This window comes from Alnus glutinosa, chromosome 10, assembly GCF_958979055.1.
Source record: "Alnus glutinosa chromosome 10, dhAlnGlut1.1, whole genome shotgun sequence".
In the NCBI taxonomy this organism is placed as follows: Eukaryota; Viridiplantae; Streptophyta; class Magnoliopsida; order Fagales; family Betulaceae; genus Alnus; species Alnus glutinosa.
Window position 1 is genome coordinate 7,833,451 of NC_084895.1, and position 22,306 is coordinate 7,855,756.

General features: G+C 37.0%; 1 protein-coding gene across 1 annotated transcript; it reads left to right on the plus strand.

Moving 5' to 3' along the window:
• The first annotated feature begins 3,901 nt into the window (after positions 1-3,901).
• LOC133879365 (peptidyl-prolyl cis-trans isomerase FKBP15-1-like) lies at positions 3,902-19,544 on the plus strand. The gene is made up of 6 exons (XM_062317907.1): positions 3,902-4,063; positions 4,235-4,281; positions 7,619-7,681; positions 9,636-9,726; positions 13,276-13,380; positions 19,281-19,544. The coding sequence occupies exons 1-6, from the start codon at positions 4,000-4,002 to the stop codon at positions 19,367-19,369; spliced, it is 459 nt and encodes a 152-aa protein (XP_062173891.1). The 5' UTR covers positions 3,902-3,999; the 3' UTR covers positions 19,370-19,544.
• Positions 19,545-22,306: the final 2,762 nt, after the last annotated feature.

Here is a 22,306-nt window from a genome sequence, read left to right on the forward strand (position 1 = left end):
TTATTCATAAAAAAAAAATAAAAATAAAAAAAAAAAAAAAAAAAAAGCTGGTTCAACTCTTATCAACTGTATAGACACTTCCTCTTTACAAAATTATTTCATGATGCCATTCTCCAGAAACTTCAAGACTTTGGTATGCATGTATGTTTCATGCATGCCACACCGGTGAAATTGCTGTCCTAGTGGGACTTATAAATTGACTAGAGATTCATGTCCATATACGTGTATCTTATTGTTGAACCATTGAGGATAGGCTGTTGGGGTCAATGCAGAATCTATTGTTATAGAGGAAAGCATGAGGTGGTGCTTGGGGTGGTGTTGTATAAATCAACTTGTGCTGCAGTGGATGTACCATATGCATTTGTTCATTTGAGGGAAGCACGTTGGATGTAGCTACCTGAAGGGATTTGGGATGACCATGGGTAAAGCCATGCAAAGAACTAAACCTGCCAAATACCAGTGCCAACACTTCTAGAGTCTGGTCTTTGCAATGCCCAGAAATGAAACTACTGGATCATCATCTAATCCACGTCCTCTGTTTGGCGTTCAAAAAACAGAGCATGATAATACCCGAAGCAAAGTTCAAAACCCAACCAGAATTTGCTCGGAAACGGTCAACCTTCTTATTCAAAATGTTAATGCAAATGTGAAGACAATGATCAACAACCTTTGTGCCAAACTACCAGGTTCCAGATTCACTTACGTTGACATTGCCCATATGTTTTCAGACATCACAACCAACGCTAAATCTTACGGTACGCTCTTTTAATTTGTTCTAACCTAGCCACGATCATATATCTATACAAATATATGAAACTTATTTTATGATTTTTTTTCTTTTCCGTAGGATTTACTGTTGTGAATCGAGAGTGCTGTGGGATCGGGAAAAACATAGGGCAGACGCCATGTCCAAACCAAGACCAGTACGTGTTTAGTTTGACGTTCAAAAAACAAAGAAAGGAGAGCTACGGGTTCCGCTCTACAATCTCACACATAGCAACTGAGTTCCAAGTCGAGTTGTACCTGCCATGGACGAGTCTCCAGTGGAGATCGCCGTGGACACGGAGAAGCTCTCGGTGGAGTCATTGCCATCGAACGATTCTCAGCCAACGTTGAAAGAGCTAGCGGCCAAGGCAATCGCTCCAGTGAAGAAAGAGTTCCTTCATCCTCCACCTTCCAGACCTTCCTCCACCTCTACCAGTCTTCAAAAGGACATAGTTTCCCAAACTAAAGTCGTTTTCAGCAAGGAGAATAAATCCAAACGCCAGCTCAGGCCGGTGAGGGAGAGAGGCTGTAGATGTGTTTTGAAATGGTGTGTTTTGAATAATTAAATGAAACGGTGTGTTTTGAATAGAAGGGGTGATTTTGGAATGCTGGGCTTTAAAAGGTCACGTGCTTTGCATGTGGTCTTATTTCTGTCACTTTAGACAGACAGAGTGGACGGAAGGTCTACAGTGACACATGTGTACAACATTAGGAGGGTCATCTACCAAGAATTAAACATTGGGCGTCAAATTGTCAATGGGTGGATACATCAGGGGGTAAAGTGTACTTTTCCCTTATTTAAATATAATTACTTGCACATTTTTGTAAAAGGTGGGGCGTTGCACCAGGGATATGGTGAGTCACTGATCATGGGACTGTGTGAGCTTGCGAATCAAGGCAAGAGTGACCGTAATCTCCTTTCCCCGGAGCATGGAGTGGAAGGTGCCATCCTGAATGTCGTGCATGTTCTCCTAGAACTCGAGAACCAAAGGGGGTGGGGGGGGAGGACACCTCCTCAGATGTGGAGAGCATCTCCACCCATCCCTACTGGGTGAAAACTTCCTCTACTCTAGGATGAGACTCCACGAAGTCGTCGAACTCTACCATCCTCTCTAAAACTACGTTCTTTGCCACATATTGGCCAAAGAACGCTTGGGACCCCAGCAAAGTGCGATACTTGACTTTGTCGAAAATATGCGGGTCCTGGGGTGCTTGGGACTGTCCCAGATTGTGAAGTGGCTGGCAGGATCGATCCTGACTCGGACTCTATAGCCTCCGAGTCATGGGTATCCTGAGAGGTAGAGGTCTCTGTCGAAACGCGCGTCCACTTCCATATGCTCATCATATATTACTACCTGTTACAAAAGAAGAACAATCAAATCATTATCCTCAAGTGTTCCAGCCCTAATCAACACAAAGCGGGTCAGAGTCTCGAGTTCGCCCGTTTAAAGACCGGGTGATGTATGAAGGGGTGTGGGTTCAAAAGTTTTGGGTTAAATTACCTTTATTCCAAATGAGAAGAAGTCTCATGGGATGGTTGTAAAAAGGATGGAATTGCCTATGTGGGCTTTTCCTTGGGTTCCAAGTAAGGTAGGTGAATTAGGTTTGTGCTCGGGCATTCCACCGAACTTATCAAGTTCCGTAAAATTTTTGGGTATAAGAGCACTTCCAATGACTTATGTATATTTCAATCTAGAATAACTAATCAAAATCAATTTTATCTAGTTTAGCTAATGAGTTTTAAAATGCACCATACATCCGATTATCTATTCTTAACTCTACATTTTTTTTTTTCATTAATTTTTTTCATTATAGTTTTTTTTTTTTTTTTTTTTTTCACGTGAATCCTACTTGATAACTCCACTACTTCACACATTTTCCCTTAGACCTCCACTATAAAGGAAGAAAAAAAAAAAAGAAAGAAAAAAGTGAATAATATAACTCTATTCGTAGGTTGCACAATTTATGGAATTAAGAAAAATTTATTCTAGACTTAGAATCAATAAGTCGATGAAGTCTCTTTTTAACACTTTGGTTATTTATTCTAACTTAAAGTTGCAAATAGATAATTCATTAGGAGTGTTCTAACGGTTTCGAAGTTCCTAAGATAAAATATATAAATAAGGGGTATAATCATAATTTTAGAGATGTTAGGGGCATTTTGATCATTTTCGAATTTTTGGGGAAAACTACCAAAATCGAATGGATGAGGCAGGGGTTCGATCAGAACACAACAATGACACTTATTCCAATGCATAAGTCCTTATAATCTACAACAAATCAAGGGGATTTTCGGATTTTGGGGGTAAAAGATTCCTAAATCTGAACGAGTTTAAATCAAGGACTAGAGTGTAGAAACTATCCTACTCATTCACTAATACTATTCTACAACTACCCTATATCATTCATACACTAGAATCTAAGCAAGAAAACTAAGTAAATCGTAAAATTTTGAAACTACAAATGTTAAGAAAGAATAATGATTCACTACCACCTAAATATACAACTTTTCACCACCTTTCCTATGTGGCAAGGTGGTCCCCCACTACTTTTTGAATTTTTTTATTTTTTAAAAATAAATTAAGGTGAGGGACCACATTACTACATAGGCAAGATGGTAAAAGTTGTATATTTAGGTGGTAGTGAATCATTACTCTATTAAGAAAACATTTGAAATAATCGGTTCAAATGGGGCATATCTTGTTAGATTTGTGAAATGAGCTTGGGTCCTTTAGTTTTAGTCCCAAAAGCTAAAAATACCAAAAGGGGTGGCATTTTTCATATTAGCTTCCTAAATATTTTTTCAAAGGGATGTTTTTCTTTAATAACTCCAAAGGTATTTTGGTTAGACAAATGTAAAAATATCTAATTTCACATGTATTAGTAGTTAGGGGGCCTAAATTTCACTTTTTAAAGTTTGAAATTGTAAATGAAAATGTGGTGACAGTATATGAGCCTAAATTTAAAAAAGAATGTAAAAAGCAAGTATAATTTAAAATTTTAAAATTTAAAAAAAATTTTAAAAAAAAAAAAGAAAAAGAAAAATACTTCTCACATGGACACATGTAATGGAGTAATAGGACCAATAACAGAGTATGTAGATGGGTGAAAGTCCGAATGTGCCTTCAGATCGCCGAAGAAATGGTCGCACCAGTTCTCTAATATAAAAGCCAGCTTAAGAGTGGGCAAGAGACAGAGAGACACACACACACACACACACAGAGAGTGCCAAAGATGAGTTTGAGTTGCGCGATGAAGGCCGCTCCGATTTTCTTCTTGATGTTCCTTTCGACCTTAGGTACTATGCTATTCAGTGAAATGATACCCTTAATTAATTCTTGCTATAACTAGTTTTGGTTCGTGTGGCTTATTGTACGCATTGGATCTGATTATTTACGTCAAAATGTGGGTTTGTGATTTTATACATTTTTTATTGATGGGTTCGTTTTCTTTTTTGCTAATTATTCAGTTTCTGCGAAGTCCCGCGATGTGACTGAGTTGCAGATTGGTGTGAAGGTAAAGTGCTGAGTTTATATTTATTGGATTCTCTCTTTTTGTAATTTGAGGTTGCAACTTGAGTTGATTTATAGTATTGGAACGGGGCGTTGGTGGTGGATTTGAGAGCTAGCATAATGAGAATGCGTGTATTGTGTAATGTTGCTGTGGGTAGATTTGTGATTATATGTAAGTGTGAAGAAATTGTTAGGTCAATGAATTTGTTAGTGGGGTTGATTTGGTAATGGGGTTTCTGAAGATTTTACGACCTTAATGGTTTTAATTTTGTGTTTAAGAATGGAAATTGAGGAGACATTAAGGAAGCATGTAGTCGGTTCTCGGTTAAACAGTGCCTCCCTTTTCTTTTTCCTTTTTTTTTTTTCTTTTTTTTTTTTAAATTTTTTATTATGGCGTTTCTGTTTGTGCATTGCTTTAAACAGTTAGAGATAAGTTGGGGTTGGTATTTTTAGCAATTAGGGTATCAGTAATACTATTACATGTCTGTGTCCCAATATCTTTTGGAGAATGTGACAAGAGATCGATCATAATTTGCTAAAATGCTATAATTTAGCTATAGGCTTCTTTAAAAAATTTGTCCTTTTCTTTTCTTCATCTTCCTTATAATATTTTCAGAAAAAAGTTGATTGATAACCATGGATCTTTAACAGTTTGATTGGTGCTCCCAGTTTACGCATAAGCAATGGTTATTTTCCAAAAGCTATCTTCTTGTTATAGGGTCTTTTAGAAGGTTTGCTATATCTTATACTCTTATGATTCTCCCATGAAGTTCATAACATAAGTTTATCTATAAAAGAGAGTAAAAAAAAAAAAATTGACAAGATGTGCTGACCGTTTGGACCATTGGGATAATGATTTAAACACTACACAATGAAAAAAAAAAAAAAAATTAGAAACTAGAAGAAACAATTTTTTTTTTGGATAAGTAAATTTTAGAGATATTGAAAGCGTAAGGCGCCCCTTAGTACACTGAAAGTATACAAAAGGAAACACCTAACTAGGAATAGAAAAACGAATAAGAAAATTAGCAAAGCTAATAGTCAGTGGGGACAAAAACGCCACCGTCCAAAGATACAACGTATGAAAAAACGAAGCTAAAATATCTTCCATGGAACTCTCCAAATCCTTGAAACATCTGAGATTTCTTTCTCTCCAAACACACAAAAATATGCAAATAGGCACCATCTTCCAAATCGCAGTACTCCTCGGCCTTCCAGATTTCCACCAACAAGCAAACAAGTCAATAACTCTTCTCTGCATTACTCAAGATATACCAAAACGATTAAAAATATTAGTCCACAAAGCGTAAGCCACATCACAATGAAGAAGAAGATGACCCACAGATTCCCCATCTCTTTTGCACAAGCAACATCTGTCCACAATGATGACATGCCGCTTCCTGAGATTATCCACAGTAAGGATCTTACCAAGGGCTTCCGAACACACAAAAAAAGTCGTCTTTGAAGGAGCCTGAATTTGCCACACATTCTTCCAAGGGAAACCACTACTATCAAAGCAAGCTAAGGATCTGAAGGACTTGACCTTAAATAAACCTTTCTTGGAAGAGACCCACCAGAGCTTATCCGCACAATCTCTACTCACCTTGACTGAGTGCAACACCTGGAAAAAGGAAGCAAAGACATCCACTTCCCAATCATACGCCTCTTTCACAAAGCTTACATTCCACTGAGTAGAACTGCCCAAAACCTCCATGTTATTTGCAACTGAGGCATCCTTCACCCGAGCAATACCAAAGAGATCAAGAAAAGCTTCCTTCAGAACCACATCCCCGCACCACAGATCGTGCCAAAATTTAAAGGCTATTGTTCTTTAAACCAATGTCCTAATAGTTTGTAAAATTCGTTGAATCAAACATGTTAAAGTATTAATTAAATGATTAAATTCACCATTTATTATAAGTTTAAGCTTTTAAGATAAACCTTAAATGATGATTTAACGTGGTATCAGAGTGGAGGTCCTGAAGTCGAACCTTGACTCTATAGTATTAAATTCACTTTTTTTATCGGCTTATGCTTTTAGAATAAATGATAATTTAACAAATAAAATTGTCAAAATCAATGACATACGGAATACCAACAGGCCTAGCTAGATGCAGCCACTAGGTTCTTGATTAATATTTTTTCCTTTTTCCCTTAAGAGTTAAGAGCTAGATTGCTTTTAGTCGAATGACAAGACAGAAAAGACAGCTTTTGCGTGTGGTTTCTTACCTGTCAAAGACTAAGAAAGGCGCCAAGGTTTCCAAGCACTTGAACACTTTTAATGACATCCTTAGCCAACTTGAAAGCATTGGTGTAAAGATCAGGATAAAATTCCAAGAAAAAATTTGGTTCCCTCTCAGAATACCATTAGTTTCTTGTATTAATTTAATTATTTATTCATGGTCGATTCTGAAAGGGACTAGGGGCAAGGTAACATTTCCATCCAATAAGGATATATGTGGTGACTGATTTTCTGGTAACAAGCGATTAGTAATCTAATTTTCGGCTCCAAATAGAAGAGGCTAATAGGTATAAATTGGACCAAGTCTAGATAGATGGCTGCAAGTATAGGTTTCTGCTGCCTGAATAGTCAGCAATTAGTATTTTTTTTTTTCTCTATAGATAAGCAGGTTTCCAGCTGCTAACTTCCAGTGGTTCTGGTTGCTGCAAACTAAAAAGGGAGTTGTTGTGACTGCTTCTGCAGGGTGAACCGAAAAAGGTTTGTTGATGCAGAGTCAATTTTAAATGGTGCTAGGATCTGTTTGACTTATTGCGTATAATATATGCAGTGTCATAGGGAGGAATGGATGTGTCTGAGGGGGGAGTGTTTGTGGGATCTAGTTTTCAGACGTTTCCTGGGTTAGTTGGTGATTATGGGAATCTACCCCTTGGTACAGTTGTTTAATGGATGGTTTTGGGGAGAGAGCCTGCATGGTCCTTGCATGAAGGACTTCTAATGTCCATGGCCTGGTACAAGTCTGTGTGGGGAGCAGTAGTTTACTGTGATTAAAGATAAAAAGGATATATGAAATTAAAAGATTCATTATATTTACCTGCATGCATGTGTTATATGTTTATCTCTTATTTAATGCAAGTGCGTAATAGTTTTTTATATATTAGGATATAATGACTTAGATACGCATATAGCAGCACTAAGAGTATTTCATTTTATATCTATACAGATCATTGCATACTAGTTTAGATTCTGGCTTTCTTGTTGTGGGAACCTAGGAGAGTAGGTTGGTACATAAACAAAGTGTAATAGTTTGGATATATCTTTTTGCCAATTTTTCTGGCATAATGTTTTCTGCTTACTAATCTTATGTCATTTATTTTTGCAGTATAAGCCAGATTCTTGTGACATTCAGGCTCGCAAAGGCGATAAAATCAAAGTACACTATAGAGTAAGTTTGCTTGCGTGTTTAACCGGTTGTTACTTACATGATAGATGTCTTAATAGTAGAAGTGATAAACTTTTTGTGTATCAACATAGTAAAGTATAATTCACGTTGTTATATATTACTTATAAAAAAAAAAAGTATAATTTTACTCTATTTTACTGCCTGCTTTTATGTTTTGTTAAATCAAAATTCTGACTCCTAGTAGCCACATTCTTTGAAGGTGTTACATCAATTTTTGTCTGGAAAACTTTTAAATATTTGGAAGGAGTTATCAAATTACTTGCTTGTTGGACTTGAGTAAGCTTAAGCTAATTGTCCAATGAATTGATGGGGTTAAGCAACCTAAGTTCGCTTCAGTAATGAAGCTTCCCTAATCATTATTTAAAAGAAACATAGGCCCCAGTAATAGTTTGGATAGTAGTAAATAGTCATGGAAAAAGTTGGAGGACCATGGGAGCAGCCATTGAAGACCCATAAAAGGCACCCCAAGACTAACTCTAATAGCCAAGGATTAATTTGCCACATACTTGATGATTCCAAGGCTAATTGTAACCTTAAATAATTGAGGCTTTCTAGTTTATCACAAATCATAATTTATTATGTTTCTTGGTGTGAATTAGCTTCTGGTCGAGGTAAGCCATTGGTGGTTTGACCTAGCGAAAGTAACCCCCTTTCCATGGTAATAAACTCTTGATCGCCATTGGTGGTTTGACCAAGTGAAAGTAGCCCCTTTCCATGGTAATAAACTCTTGATCAAGCAGAACAATCTTTGAACCCGTTTGGGAGGAAAGATAAACATGGGCATGTTAAAAAGCTCTTGATTATTTGATCAAGTGGTACTACCTCTTTTAATCGAATATCAATTAACCCCTCCTCAGATATAAAGTCTGAGAACTCCCACATTGCAACTGAAGTTCTAACCCTTACCAATCTCTCAATTGGAAAAGCTAGTCTTCTCCAGTGAACTACAGAAACCCACTATTAACTTCCACCAATTCCTCCCTAACAAAGCTTCTTTCATGTTCTGCATGTGGTCCATAAACACCTGAAGAGAGCACACATACTGATCCTCTACACATCTGAATTTACAAGAAACCAAGAAAGTGCCCACTATCTCATCAATTTTCTCTACTGCTCTCTTATCCATAACAGAAAAAAGCCCACTAGAAGCCCCTACTGATCTCTAATGAAGCCAATCCATATAACTCCTCCCCCCCCCCCCCCCCCCCCCCCCCCCCCCAAAAAAAAATAAAATAAAATAAAATAAAATAAAACTCACTACTTCCCTAGACATAATCTCAAATATGGTTTCCTGAACACACAATATCATCATTTCAATCCCTTAAAAAGTTCTTAACCCTCATCCTTTTTCCCACATCAGTTAAACCACGTACATTTCAAGATAGATTTTAAGATTCACAAAGCCACATGCAAACCCTCTCCCTTCTGTTCCTCACTTCTATATGCTTCACCTTTTCCTTTTTACAAGAAAATGAATTTCAAAATCATAATTAACAGAGAAAGAAAGATTCCTCAATCTCCAATCCCTTTATGCTTAATCTCAAAACTCTTCCTCTGTGAAACACAGCCCACTTCACCCTTCTTCCATCTATTATCGGTAGGCGCAAAAAACCCATAGCCCCCTTGTCAAGAAAACACTGTGTGATGAACAGTGCTAGCAGTCAATGACACTGATTGTAAACAGTAAGGGTTAGGTTTCTCCGGTGAATAGATAGAAAAATATTTATTGTCCTTGAATATCATAAGAAATATTTAGTTATGAAATTCCTGTACTTATACATACATATATACATATATATATAAGTATACGCATAATAAACTCTTACTCTTTTTTATGACAGTAAACTATTTGTTGAATTTATTTGAAATTGCTCTATAGTTCAGTTGTAACTTCTATAACTGTAATATAGTTACCAGTCGCCACTTATCTTTGCAGGGAACACTCACTGATGGAACTGTTTTTGATTCGAGTTTCGAAAGGGGCACCCCAATTGAGTTTGAGCTTGGAACCGGTCAAGTAATAAAAGGTGTGTGCTGACTTCTAACTGTTTTAGCAAATTCTAAAATGAACTCCTCCGGCTTACAAATAGTTAGATGTTTTTGTGAAGACAGATTGGGTTATAAAAACTGTCACTTGACATAAGTATAACAGCCAAAAAGGAGATAGTTCATGTAGAAAGCATTTGAATATGGATGATTCACACAACTTTTGCATGACATGAAACTATGCCTCTTTACTTGTTTAATATTTTAAGTACAGCTATGAATCTGTGCATTGTACTGGTCATAGGCCTTTTCTATCATGTTATCATAAGAAAAGAAAAAATTTGTGTGGGACGTGGTTAATAAAATGTACAAGACATTGTAGGGAGAACAATGTAACTACTGGATACATTTAATTACTATTTTTAAAAGGGAGAACGCATTATGCCAACACAAAACCTTCCTTTAGAATGAAGACTATTTCAATGCTGTTACTCTGTTCTCTTTAACATTGATTGCAAGAGGGAAATAAGAGTTGCCTGCTTTTGCACCTTGTCATTACCCACAGGCTTAATGGAAAGGACCTCATGTATTTGTCTGTATGTAATTGTTAATGGGTTTTCAAGAACGTTTCTTCATAGTTTTGGACAAAACAGCATATATATACTTTTTAAGTGTTATTATGATACTGCCTCTCCTCCCAGCTGTATCAGCAGGCCCTTTCTTTTGCAGTACCTTGTAAGGTCTCCCGTGGCCCAATTATTATTACAATGTTCTCTACCATAGAATTCGGCCTTTTTTTTTTCTTTTTTTTTTTTCTCTTTTGGTGATTAGTTATAATGATTTTCTTGTTCTTTTTGCTTATTCTAGTAGGTGGTTTCTCTTGTATACTTTCTTTGTATCTTGGGCGCCTTATGCTTTTAATGATATCTCAATTATTTATCAAAAAAGAATACAGCATTTGGGGTTAACCCAGCGGCCATGATTTTCTTTTTAATGTCAGTTTAGGGAAAGTACATGGGATATTAATGTGCTAGATATGTGCACTTAGAAATTAGAATTTAGCTGTAAAATAAATGAGTTGTATGTAAAACAATATTTGATGAAAGTTCAAATCATTTGTTTTAATATAATCTTTAATAGCTTAGGTTTGACCAGACCCTCCAGTTTTGTACTGTGATATGGAAAAAAATAAATTGAAAATTCCTGGGATGCGTGTTGTCTAACTCAATGGACCTTGAAACTTACCAATTGCCAATAGCAAAGAAACAAATATACAAATAATTTGTAATATTATAGCCTTATATCTACTATCTAGTGTTCAATATTTGGTATTGCTTGTGTGAAGGATGCCTTTGTTGCGGATAATTTGGAGTTTTTGGGTGGTTATAACCAGTGGAACGTGAGCTTTATTAGAGAGGCTCATAATTGGGAAGAGTAGATGTTTTTGCTTCCTTTTCCAGGCGTTGCATTTAGTTAAAGCGAAAAGGGGTAGTGAAGACAAGATGTGGTGGGTCTCCTCCAAAAAAGTTTGTTCAAAGTCAAGTCCTTTTACTCATTGGCTTGCTCTAGAGGTAGTCACTTCCCTAGAAAAATGTTTGGTGGCGCACTCAGGCTCCTTCAAGGGTGGCATTTTTTGCATGGTCAGCGTCTCTTGGCAAGATCCTTACCCTGGACAACTTCAGGAAGCAGCATGTTATTGTGATAAACAGATGCTATATATGTAAGAAGACTGTGGATCATTTTCTTCTTCACTATGACGTGGCTTCAGTTTTGTGGAGTACTCTCTTCAGTCGTTTTGGGATGTCTTGGGTTATTGCCCAGACGGGTTATCGACTTGTTTGCTTGTTGGTGGTCCTCTGGAAGGCCAAGGAGTGCTGCGATGTGGAAAATTACGCCTATTTGTCTCTTTTAGTGTTTATGGAGGGAAATGAACAATAGGTGTTTTGAGGATTTGGAAAGTACCATGGAGGAGATTTTGTCCTTGTTTTACCTTACGTTGTACTTTTGGACTACAGCTTATGTGCACCATTTGTCGTTTAGTTTTGACAGCTTTCTTGCTCGCTTTTATCGTTCTAATTAGGTGTTTCCTTTGTATACTCCCAGTGTACTAAGAAGCGTCTTACGCTTTTAATGAGATTGGTTTTTTACTGTTTTTATAATCACATGTATGAGATAATTTATAATCACACTTCCATTTTGGTCACCTGAGTATGGTAGCATTATAACTGTTTTTCTTTTTTCCTTTTTTTTACTCAGAGAGAGAGAGAGAGAGAGGGGGGGGGGGGGGGGGGGGGGGGGGAGGAAGGGAGGGAGGGAGGGGTGTTTTGTCATGCATAAGATGATTTATTTTCAATTTTCGCTCTAGTCACCCGAGTGGGAATATACTGTGACCTTATCTTTTGCTTCTTCTACTATGCAGGAGGGATACTGTTGTGTATAATATAATTTTTTTCATTTTTACATTCTTGCTTTCATCACCTTAATATGATCATACTTGTGTGTCCATGAGAGAGAGAAGTTCACATGAAATATACAATACCATCACATTCTTGCTTTAGTCTCCTGAGCGTTACAAGTTTATGGGATGATACTTAATTATCAAAAAAAAAAATAGTCACCTTCCTCTGTTAAGTGTTAGAAATTCGGTATGCTTTTTTTAAAAAAAAAAAAAAAGAAAAAAAAAAAAAGAAAAATCATTGTTTTTCTGGATGTTTTTACTGTTTTATTGGTTGGGTTCATTTGAACTCGAATCATTAATGTTCTTGATCTCAGATGTATCAATATTGTTATTTTGAAATCTCTAGTGTTCCTTTAAGGACAGTAACAGAATGATAATAGGTCATTTTGAATCTTAAACCATTTCTTCTGCATCCTCTATATCTTTCCTTTTATTTATCATTATCATCATCTCTTGATCCGAGCACAGTGTGGGTCTGTCAGGCATTAGAATTATTACCCTGGTCATTTAGAGAGAAAGGGGTCTGTCAATCATCAGCTATTGGTCTTAGATTAGGACTGTGCATGAGTGTGTGTGCTTGAAACAAAAATGACTTAGATGGCACAAATGGCTATGAAACAAGGGCGACCCTCCCCCACCACTTTTTCTCTCACAAGGGGTTTGGAGACTGTCCCTCTGTTGAAAGGGGAGCAATGCCAGTGTTACTAGGGTTGTTGGTAGTTGAACATCATAAATATGGTATCAAATATTTGTTAAATCCAAAAGTTTCAATGAAGACCAATGACTTGTAATCACTTAATATCTTACTAAGGTACATTTTAGTCTGAAATAGAACCTGAATGTGTATAAAGACCTTAATATTGGAGAGAGAGTCCAAAGTTTTCATTTTGCAGTGTTGTGGAATTTCTTTATATTTAAGTTGAGCATAGATAGTCAGGGTTATTCCACCTGTGATGTTATATGATGACATTTTACTTGAATCGTACATATGGATTAGTTGTTGCTTAAGCTTCAATGTTCATAAATGAGGCCTATCTCTTTGTTTAATCGTAATGGCATATGATAGTGAGGGTTGTTTTGTTGGTAACTGTTGTGCACAACTTGAAACCTCCCCCTTTTTTTTTCATTTCAGGGTGGGACCAAGGGTTGCTGGGAGCATGTGTAGGTGAGAAGCGGAAGTTGAAAATACCTGCAAAACTTGGTTATGGGGACCAAGGTTCGCCACCAACCATCCCAGGTAACATTTTGTCTCTAATCCTCTTACAATATAAATCTATTGCTTCTTGGTATAATTAATGTTTAACTACTATTGATTAGTGGTGATATGAAGGAATTCTCTTTCACATTGAGGTGATTAGAGGGTATGGACCTTTTGAACAGCCTGGGTTGTCTGTGATATCTTTTGAAATCAGATGTTTTTGACCAGCCCTGTCAGTTGGATTATTGAATTTTAATAGGACGAATTGTGGTCAAAAGAGTGGGGTATGACTCAATGGTTTTAATAATCTGTGTGACCACCTGCCCAGGTTTTTGCGAACTGAGTATGTTGAGCTTTGAGTTGTGAAAGGCATCTTTAGAAATAGAAGCACCAAGTACTGAACCTAGAACCACTTGAAATTTATACAGTGCATTTCCATCAAGCTACAATGATGTTTGTGTATAAGTTTTGATTTCTAATTTTTAAACTGTTAAAGTAGTAAAATGTATTCCATTTATATGTAGGCATTATTGAATATAGGGGAAACTTCACTTAACCCTCTGAATTGTCGCCACTTTTGCAATTACTCCCCTAAACTTAAAAAATTCCCAATTTAGTGTATCCCTCTTTCAATTTTTTTCAATTTCATCACTTCATTAGGATTTCCCGTTAAATCCTGTCAAAATTCTCAAAATGCTCTTGTTTTGTTTTTAAAAAAAATATCATAAAAAAATTCAAAGAATCAGGCGTAGGTATTTTTGTAAATTCCATTAAATCCTGACCAACGCCTAAATCCTTGTAATTTTTTTTCCCTAAAAAAATGAGGTGAAATTTTGGAAATTTTGACACCCCTTCATTAGGATTTAATGGAAAATCTTAACGGAGGGGTGAAATTGAAAGATAAATACACTAAATTGAGAGTTTTTAAATTTAGGAGGTAATTGCAAATGTGATGGAAGTCCAGGGGGGTTAAGGGAAGTTTTCCTTTGTATAAATTAAATATGTGTGATTTGTCCAACATTAGTGTGGAGCAGCAGCAATGAAGGACCTTTAGGCTAGTTAGGGTTTATTTGCCAGCAGAGGTTTGTAGGATTTTGGGATAACTAGGTCTAGGGTTTTGGTGGAAACAGGCTTAAAAAAATATTAGGGAATGTAGGATTTTTATTGGTGTTACGCAAGGGTAAGATTTGGGAATGAAACAAAAAGGAAAGCTGAGGGTTTGGATGGCTATTGCCGGGCTGTGAACAGTAACCCGGGAATATTTGGCGTGTTAAGGCTCCAACAAGGGTGGCCTTCTTCGTATGGTTAGCTGCTTTGGGCAAATTATTGACGCATAATAACTTGCGTAAGAGGAATGTTATAGTAATTGAGTGGTGTTGTTTATGTAAGAAGAGTGGGGAGTCTATTGATCACTTGTTGCTTCACTGTGAGGTCACCCGGGATCTTTGGAGCTACATTCTTATTTTATTTGGGGTTGAGTGGGTTATGCCGCGAACGGTGTTGGAGTTGTTGAGTAGTTGGGGGGAGGCGATTGGGTGTGGTCATGCTAAAGAGGCTTGGCGGTTAGCTCCTATGTGCTTGCTGTGGTATATTTGGAGGGAGCGGAATGCTCGACTGTTTGAAGATGTAGAGACTTCTATGGTGAAGCTACGGAAGCGGTTGCTCAATACATTATATTTTTGGATAGCAGCTCATCATAGTTTGAGTGTTTTTACTTGTGTAGAATTTTTAAATTTATTCTCTGTTCGTCCCTTTTAGGGGTTATCTTGTATACTTCCCGTGTATAAGGATTGCGCCTCTTTGCGCTTTTTAATAATTTGCAATTACTTATCAAAATATATATATATATATGCAAATTCAGATCTGCGTGGTTTGTGGGGCTGCCTTCATGTCGATTGGTGTTGTTTGGACTATAGAGGGGCTTTAGGTGGTGTTTTGATTATGTGGGATAGCAGAGGGTGGTGGAGCAGATCAACGAGTGTGTGGAGGAGTTCATATTGGTTGTCACTTTTACAAACGTTGAAGATCAAATCACTTGGCTTTTGCAGGCGTCTATGGACCTAATTCTGATAGGGATAGAGGGTTTTTTTTGGATGAGTTGGCTAGTATGCTCAACTGGTGGAATTTGCGTGGTGCATTGGGGGTGACTTTAATGTTACCTGATTCCCCGTGATAGATTGGGAGAAGCTTGTTTATGCCCAACTATGGTGGAGTTCTCTGACTTCATTTCTTATAAGGGCATGATGGACCTTCATCTTGTTGGCAGAACTTTTACTTGGTTGAATAATTGGGAATCACCCTCTTGGTCCATCATTAATAGGTTCCTTGTCTCTCTAGCATGGGAAGCCTAGTTTCTTGATGTGTCCTAGAGGAAGCTTCCTAGACTTTGCTCAGTTCATTTCTTAATCCGCCTTGACTGTGGTGACTTTCTAAGGGTAATAGGTCCTTCAAATTTGAAAACATGTGGTTAAAATCTAAGGGTTTTGTGGACAAGGTGAAACAATGGTGGGACTTTTATCATTTCCAAGGCTCTTTGAGCATAATTTTATCTGGCAAACTCAAAGCTTTGAAAATTGATTTAAAGAGATGGAATGAGGAGGTGTTTGGCAATGTAGAGAGGAAGAAGAAGACCCTCTTGTAAGAGCTACATGTATTTGATATCATTGAAGAGGAGAGAGCCTTAGGTGTTGAGGAGAGTATGAAGGAGGCAGAAGTTATGAGTGAGCTAGAAAGATCCACTTTCATAGAGGAGGTGAGTTGGAGGTTGAAATCTAGAGTCTTGTAGTTAAGGGAGGGTAACAAATGCACAAAAGTTTTTCACAAAATTGCAAACAACAGAAGGAAGAACTCCATTGACTCCTTGTTGATTGATGGTACAATTTCTACTAGCCGGTTGGAGATCAACGAGCACATTGTCCAGTTGTATAAAAACTTGTACACTGAGCAGTTCAATTGGAGGCCTTTGTTGGACAGTCTTTCTTTTGATTCTATTGATGAGGCTAAGGCTAGTTGGTTGAGGAGAGATTTTGAGGAAGGAGAGGTGTTAGAGGTAGTGAAAGTTATGAATGGTGACAAAGTGCTAGGCCTTGACGGTTTTTCTATGGCATTCTTCCAAGCTTACTGAGTTGTTTTAAAGGAGAACATCATCATGAAGGTCATTTGTGACTTCCATTATAGTGGTAAGTTTGAGAGAAGCCTAAATGCGACATTTGTCGCCTTAATTCCGAAGATCCCAGGGGTTGTTAACTCCAAGGACTTTCGTCCGACCAGTCTAGTGGGTGGCATTTACAAAATTATGGCTAAGATTCTAGCAAATAGACTTAAGATGGTGTTGGAGAATATTATTTCTAAGTCGTAAAATGCATTCATCCGAGGTAAGCAGATCCTACATCCTGTTCTTATTGCTAATGAAAGCCTTGATAGTAGAATAAGGTCCGGTGATTTGGGTGTTATTTGCTAAATGGACTTAGAAAATGCTTACAATTGTGTTAATTGGGATTTTTTGTTGTACATGCCAAAGAGGTGCGGTTTTGGGGGGAGATGGTGCTCTATTTCCTCGGTTTGTTTCTCGGTTTTTGTGAACGACACTCCCACAAGTTTTCTTTTAGTAGCTCTCATGGCCTGAGACAAGGGGTCCCTCTGTCTCATTTATTGTTTGTCATTGTGATAAAGGCATTGGGTAGGATGCTTTTTGCTGCAATGAGTGGGGTTTGTTGTCTGGTTTCTCTGTGGGGACAAGGAATGTTGGTGGGATTGATATCTCTCACCTTCTCTTTGCTATTGATACTTTGATTTTTTGTGAGGCTGACCTAGATCGATCATCTACTCCATTTGTGGTGCTTATTCTTATGTTTTGAAGCTGTTTCGGCTTGAAGATAAACTTAACTAAATCAGAATTAGTTCTTGTGGGAAATGTTGATAATGTGGATGGGTTGGCTGGTCTTTTGGGTGGTAGGGTTTCTTCTCTGCCTTTGAAGTGTCTTGGCCTACCGTTGGGGGTCGCCTATAAGGCCAAGCATATTTGAGACGGTGTTATTGAGAAGATAGAGTGCCGTTTGACTAGTTGAAAAATGATGTATCTGTCTAAAGGTTCTAGGGTTACCCTTATCAAGAGCACACCATCCAATTCACCTACATATTTCATGTCTCTCTTTCCTCTTTCCACGAGTATTGCTTACCTTACTAAGAAGCTTCAACGTGATTTCCTATGGGGTGGACTAGGTAAGAGTTCAAATATCACCTGGTAAGCTAGGTTAAGGTTTGTTTGCCAATCTTTAAAGGAGGTTCGGAACTTGTTGATGTTCAATTGTGCTATTTTAAGAAAATGACTTTGGTGTTATGGGCTTGAGAGAGAAGCTTGGTGGAGAGTGGTGATGTACTCTAAATTTGAAAGTTCATGGGGTAGGTGGTGTTTTAATGAGCCTCTTGGGCGTATGGGATAGGGTTGTGGAAGAATATTAGGAGGAGTTGGATGAAGTTTTCAAGTCATACCAGATTTGAGGTGGGAGATGGTTTCAATGTTAGATTTTGGCATGACCTATTGTGAGGTTAGTGTCCTTAAGGAAGCCTTTCCAGATGTATATGGTATTGTTTGTGCAAAGGATGTTTCTGTTGCGGTTCTCTTTGAGGATTTTGGTGGTTCCATTTAATGGAACGTAAGCTTTGCTAAAGCAGCTTATGATTAGAAGGTGGATGTTGTTGCCTTGTTCTTCAAGGTGTTGTATTTAGTTAGCGTGAGACAGGAAAGTGAAAACAAGCTATGGTAGGTCCCCTAAAAAAAATAGGTTGTTTGGTGTTAAATTTTTCTACAGTGTTCTGGGTTGTAATGATGGCTTTCGTTTCCCACGAAAAAGTATTTGGCAAACTAAAGTTCCTTTAAGAGCGGCCTTTTTAACTTGGTCTGTGGCCTTATGTAAGATCCTTACCATGGTTAATCTCAAGAAGCAGCACGTCACTGTGGTATAGGTATTGCATGTGTAAAAAGAATAGGGTGCCTATGGACCATATTCTTCTCTATTATGAGATTGCTTGTGCCACTTGGAATGTTTTCTTTAGTCAATTTGGTATGTCTTGGATTATACCTAGACAAGTAGTCGACTTGTATGCTTATTGGTAGACTGTCAATAGTACTTAGAGTGCTACTGTGTGAAAAATTGTGCCTTCGTGCCTTTTGTGGTTTATATGGAGGAAAATGAACGACAAAAGTTTTGAGGTTAGGACAGGTGCTTTTGTTTCGCCTTTGGTGATTAGTTGTCATAATTTCTTTGTTTTTTGGCTACTAGCTAATTGTTTTTTTTTTGTATACTTTCTGTATACTTGAAGGCGCTTTACGCTTTTAATAATATTTCGAAAAATTGGCTGGAATTTAATTGGAAATTGCTAGAAAATTCAAAGGAAAAAAAGAAAAATGATAGATAAACCTAGGCATCTCCTAAGGCTGTTCGGCATCACACCGTGTAGGATTGCATCAGATTATCCTCAAAATGGGAACCATTATAATTATGTGTGTGTCCCCAGTAACTTCAAAATCATCCAGTATTTTGTCAAATTAATGCTTTGGAATTAGTCTTGGGTCACCTTTTATAGGTCTTCCTTGGTTACTGCCATGGTCCTCCATCAAATTCGAACTTGAACATAGGGATCATGCATTTACAAACTTCTTTAGAACCATTTCAACAGATAATTTGATACGTACCTTCTATTCAAATAAAAATGTTGTTTGTATAAAAGTGAATATGGTGTTATTTAATGCTTGAAAACTTTATGTATATTTACTAACAATCAACCAAAAATACTCTTTTGTATTCTTATTCATCAAAAAAAAAAAAAAAAAAAAAAAAACCTCTCTTTTATTTTTCTCAATATTTTGTTGCATCTCTTATTTTTATTTTTATTGACAAAAAAAAATGTTAATTTATGTATTTGTTTGGGAAGTACAGGTGGTGCAACGTTAATATTTGAAACAGAGCTTGTTGCAGTGAATGGGAAAAAGTCCAGTGGAGGAGAAGCAAATGATGCTGAGCTGTGAACAGAGGATTAATGGTTTAGCCAAAGTTTTATGTGACTCTGTTATCTTAAAACAATGATTTTTACTTTGCTTTCAGAACGTAGAAAACATTTGGTTTTGAATCTTAAAAATTAAAACAGGGTCTCTGTATTTTGAGATAGAATATTTATAATGCAAGTCTTTTCATTTTCTCTTATTGCTTGGCTTTGATTCCTAGACATGAAATTACAAGTATTCTTGTTTGATGGGCGAGCAGTGGCTCTGCCTTAACTAGTCACCATATTTAAGCACTAAGAGATTATTAATATGGAAGCATATGCCCCCTTCTTCTTCTTTTTCCTTTTTTTCTTTTTTTTAAGAGAAATGTTTGGTTTCCATCTTTTGTTGGTTTCTTGTTCATTTCTATACAAGATATGGGTTAATTCTCCGTTGAATTCAATGGTGAATTTGTAAAAGAGATAGATAAGAGATTGATATGTAAGAACTCTCTTTTAATAAAAATCATCAGCTCTGTATTTCAAGCATTAAAGTGGGGAGGCCTTGGTTTTTTCCTGGGGAGGGGGGGTTAAGAGTTTGTTTGGGATTCCATTACGGAGTTAAAAATTGCTTTTAATACATAAAAAACTATGTCAATCAAAAATGAATCCGTTTGGTAAAAATCTTATAAAGTACTCTGATCTCTAAAAAAGAAGTTCAAAATCTATGTTTTGGGGGAAGCCTAAGAGCCCGTCTAACATTGTGATTTTGTAGTTAAAACGTGCAATTTTTAACTCAATCACAAAAAGTAAATCGTTTGAAATTATGTTTTAAAAAATTGCGATTTGAAAACACAAAAAATATGTTTTGTCAAATTGCAAGCACTCCACAAATTGCAAGCAATGGGGTGCTTGCAATTTGAAAACACAATTTTAAATGTCAAATTATGATTTTGTCAAACGCTTAACTGTATTTTCAAAAATTACTTTTTAAAATCGCACATCTTAAAGTTGTTATTTTAAATTCACACTTTTTGAAATTACAAATCCAAACGAATCTTAAAAATGAGGTCTTTTTGTTAAAAAAAAAAAAAAAAAAAAAAAAAAAAAAACCTCTTTCAAGCTTTTCCTATAAACAAAAGTTATATTTTCCAACGCAATTTCGAGCATGGTTCTACCAGTATGGAAGCAGTTAAATAGGAAAGCAGATAAAAAAATAAAAATAAAAAAAGAGCTTTCAGTTGGTTGTAAAGTCAAATTGGATAAGGGAGGTTTTGGCTCCTTGAATTGCCATTTTTCAGTGCAGTTCATTGTTTTTGCATTTCAGTTTCAATTACATACCTGATTCATTCTCAAATTTCCCTAAACAAATCTCCTGAACTGTTACAAGTGATATCATAGCCCTCGATGCACTGAAATTGTTTCTCACAATGACTACCAAAATGCACAAAATTCCACAAAAGTCAAACCCTTTATGTGGGCTTCAACAAAAAGTCAAATACCCATTTCTCTTCAATTGTCCAAGAAAACCTTTTACAGTTGAAATCCTATGGGTGTTTCTATAAAAACTTTGAAACCAAAAAATTTAAGTTTAAGTTTATGTTTATTTACAATTTTGATAAACATTTGATCTTTGATCTTATTTTGCTTGCCATTGAAAGAGGTGATGCAATGAAAATTTAGGCCCTAGGTTCGACTTGTGGGATTCAATTTGAACTTGGGTAAACCATATTTTTACACGAGTGTTTAACCGAACTAGCACATGTAGTTTCCTCAAGCTTGTGAGAAAGTGTGCAAAGAAGATGACAATGCTTAAACAAGCCATTATGAACAAATGCACACACACATTTAAACACAACCATCACATACATCAATTTTCCAAGTTTAATCTTTGTACTAAATTGAGTCTAGACCATTTTGTTAAACATTTAGAACACAGAAAACACATCACTTTTGTCTTTTAACATGTAGACCCATGTAGTCCAAGAAAAATCATTAATAAAAGAGATAAACCACCGATAACCAAAAAAAGAGACCACTCAGAAAGGGCCCCACACATCAGAATGAACGAGAACAAAAGGTGCATCACTTTTATTGATACTAGGAGAAAAAGACACATGAAGGCGTTTTGAAAGTTCATAAGTTTCACACTAAAATTTGGTTCCCATATCATCATCCATCACCATATGTCTTTATTTACTAAAACAATAGATCACATAGATGGTGACACATTATTTTGGAACCAAATTTTTTAGAAACTATTATTCATTTTCTTTATTTTAATTTATTTTATTTTCAGTTAGAAAACTATTTCTTCTCCAACCATAGTTGGGCTTAGCCGCTTAAGCTCTCCGGCGTCTGTATTGTGCCTTATTTAATCCCATGAAACAAGGCTTTCAATGTGACTTTTAGAAGTCATGATACAGAGTGTAAAAATGAGATATGATTTTCTTTCAACTTTTCACACATAAAAATGCTAGGAGTACTCACAAACCTTTACAAATGGAAGCTTACAAACTATTGTGGCATCCTACATGGAGTAAATGTTAAATCACAAAAATACCCTTCTCTCCCCCAGTCATCGTTCTCCCCTCCAGTCGTCGTTCTCCCCTCCAGCCGCCGGCCGTCAACTTCCATGTCCTGTTCCTGAGCTTCGGTCGCCGGCCGGCAGTCTGAACCAACCAAACCAGCCGGATCTGGGTTTTCGAAACCCACACCAGCAGGATCTCTCAACCAAACAAAACCCACGCCAAATCTGGGTTTCCGGAAGGACCAACCAAACCCATGCACACCGGCGTGGGTTTGTTGGATCTCAGAAACTCCTGACCCCTATCACGGGTTGCCTGCACGCCATCCTCTCTGGGGATTTCTCCCCTCTCGCCGGTCGTCCATCTGTCCCAAGCTCCCATCGCCGGCTGTCCATGGCTTTAGGGAATGGAAGCTATGTTCATGGTCTTTGGGAATGGAAGCTACGGGTGTCCAC

Excerpts from the sequence above, each read along its gene's own strand:
- LOC133879365 (XM_062317907.1), top strand. The coding sequence starts at position 4,000 with ATGAGTTTGAGTTGCGCGATGAAGGCCGCTCCGATTTTCTTCTTGATG. Across the intron at positions 4,064-4,234 it reads GATGTTCCTTTCGACCTTAG|TTTCTGCGAAGTCCCGCGAT; the intron begins GTACTATGCTAT and ends CTAATTATTCAG. Across the intron at positions 13,381-19,280 it reads TTCGCCACCAACCATCCCAG|GTGGTGCAACGTTAATATTT; the intron begins GTAACATTTTGT and ends TGGGAAGTACAG.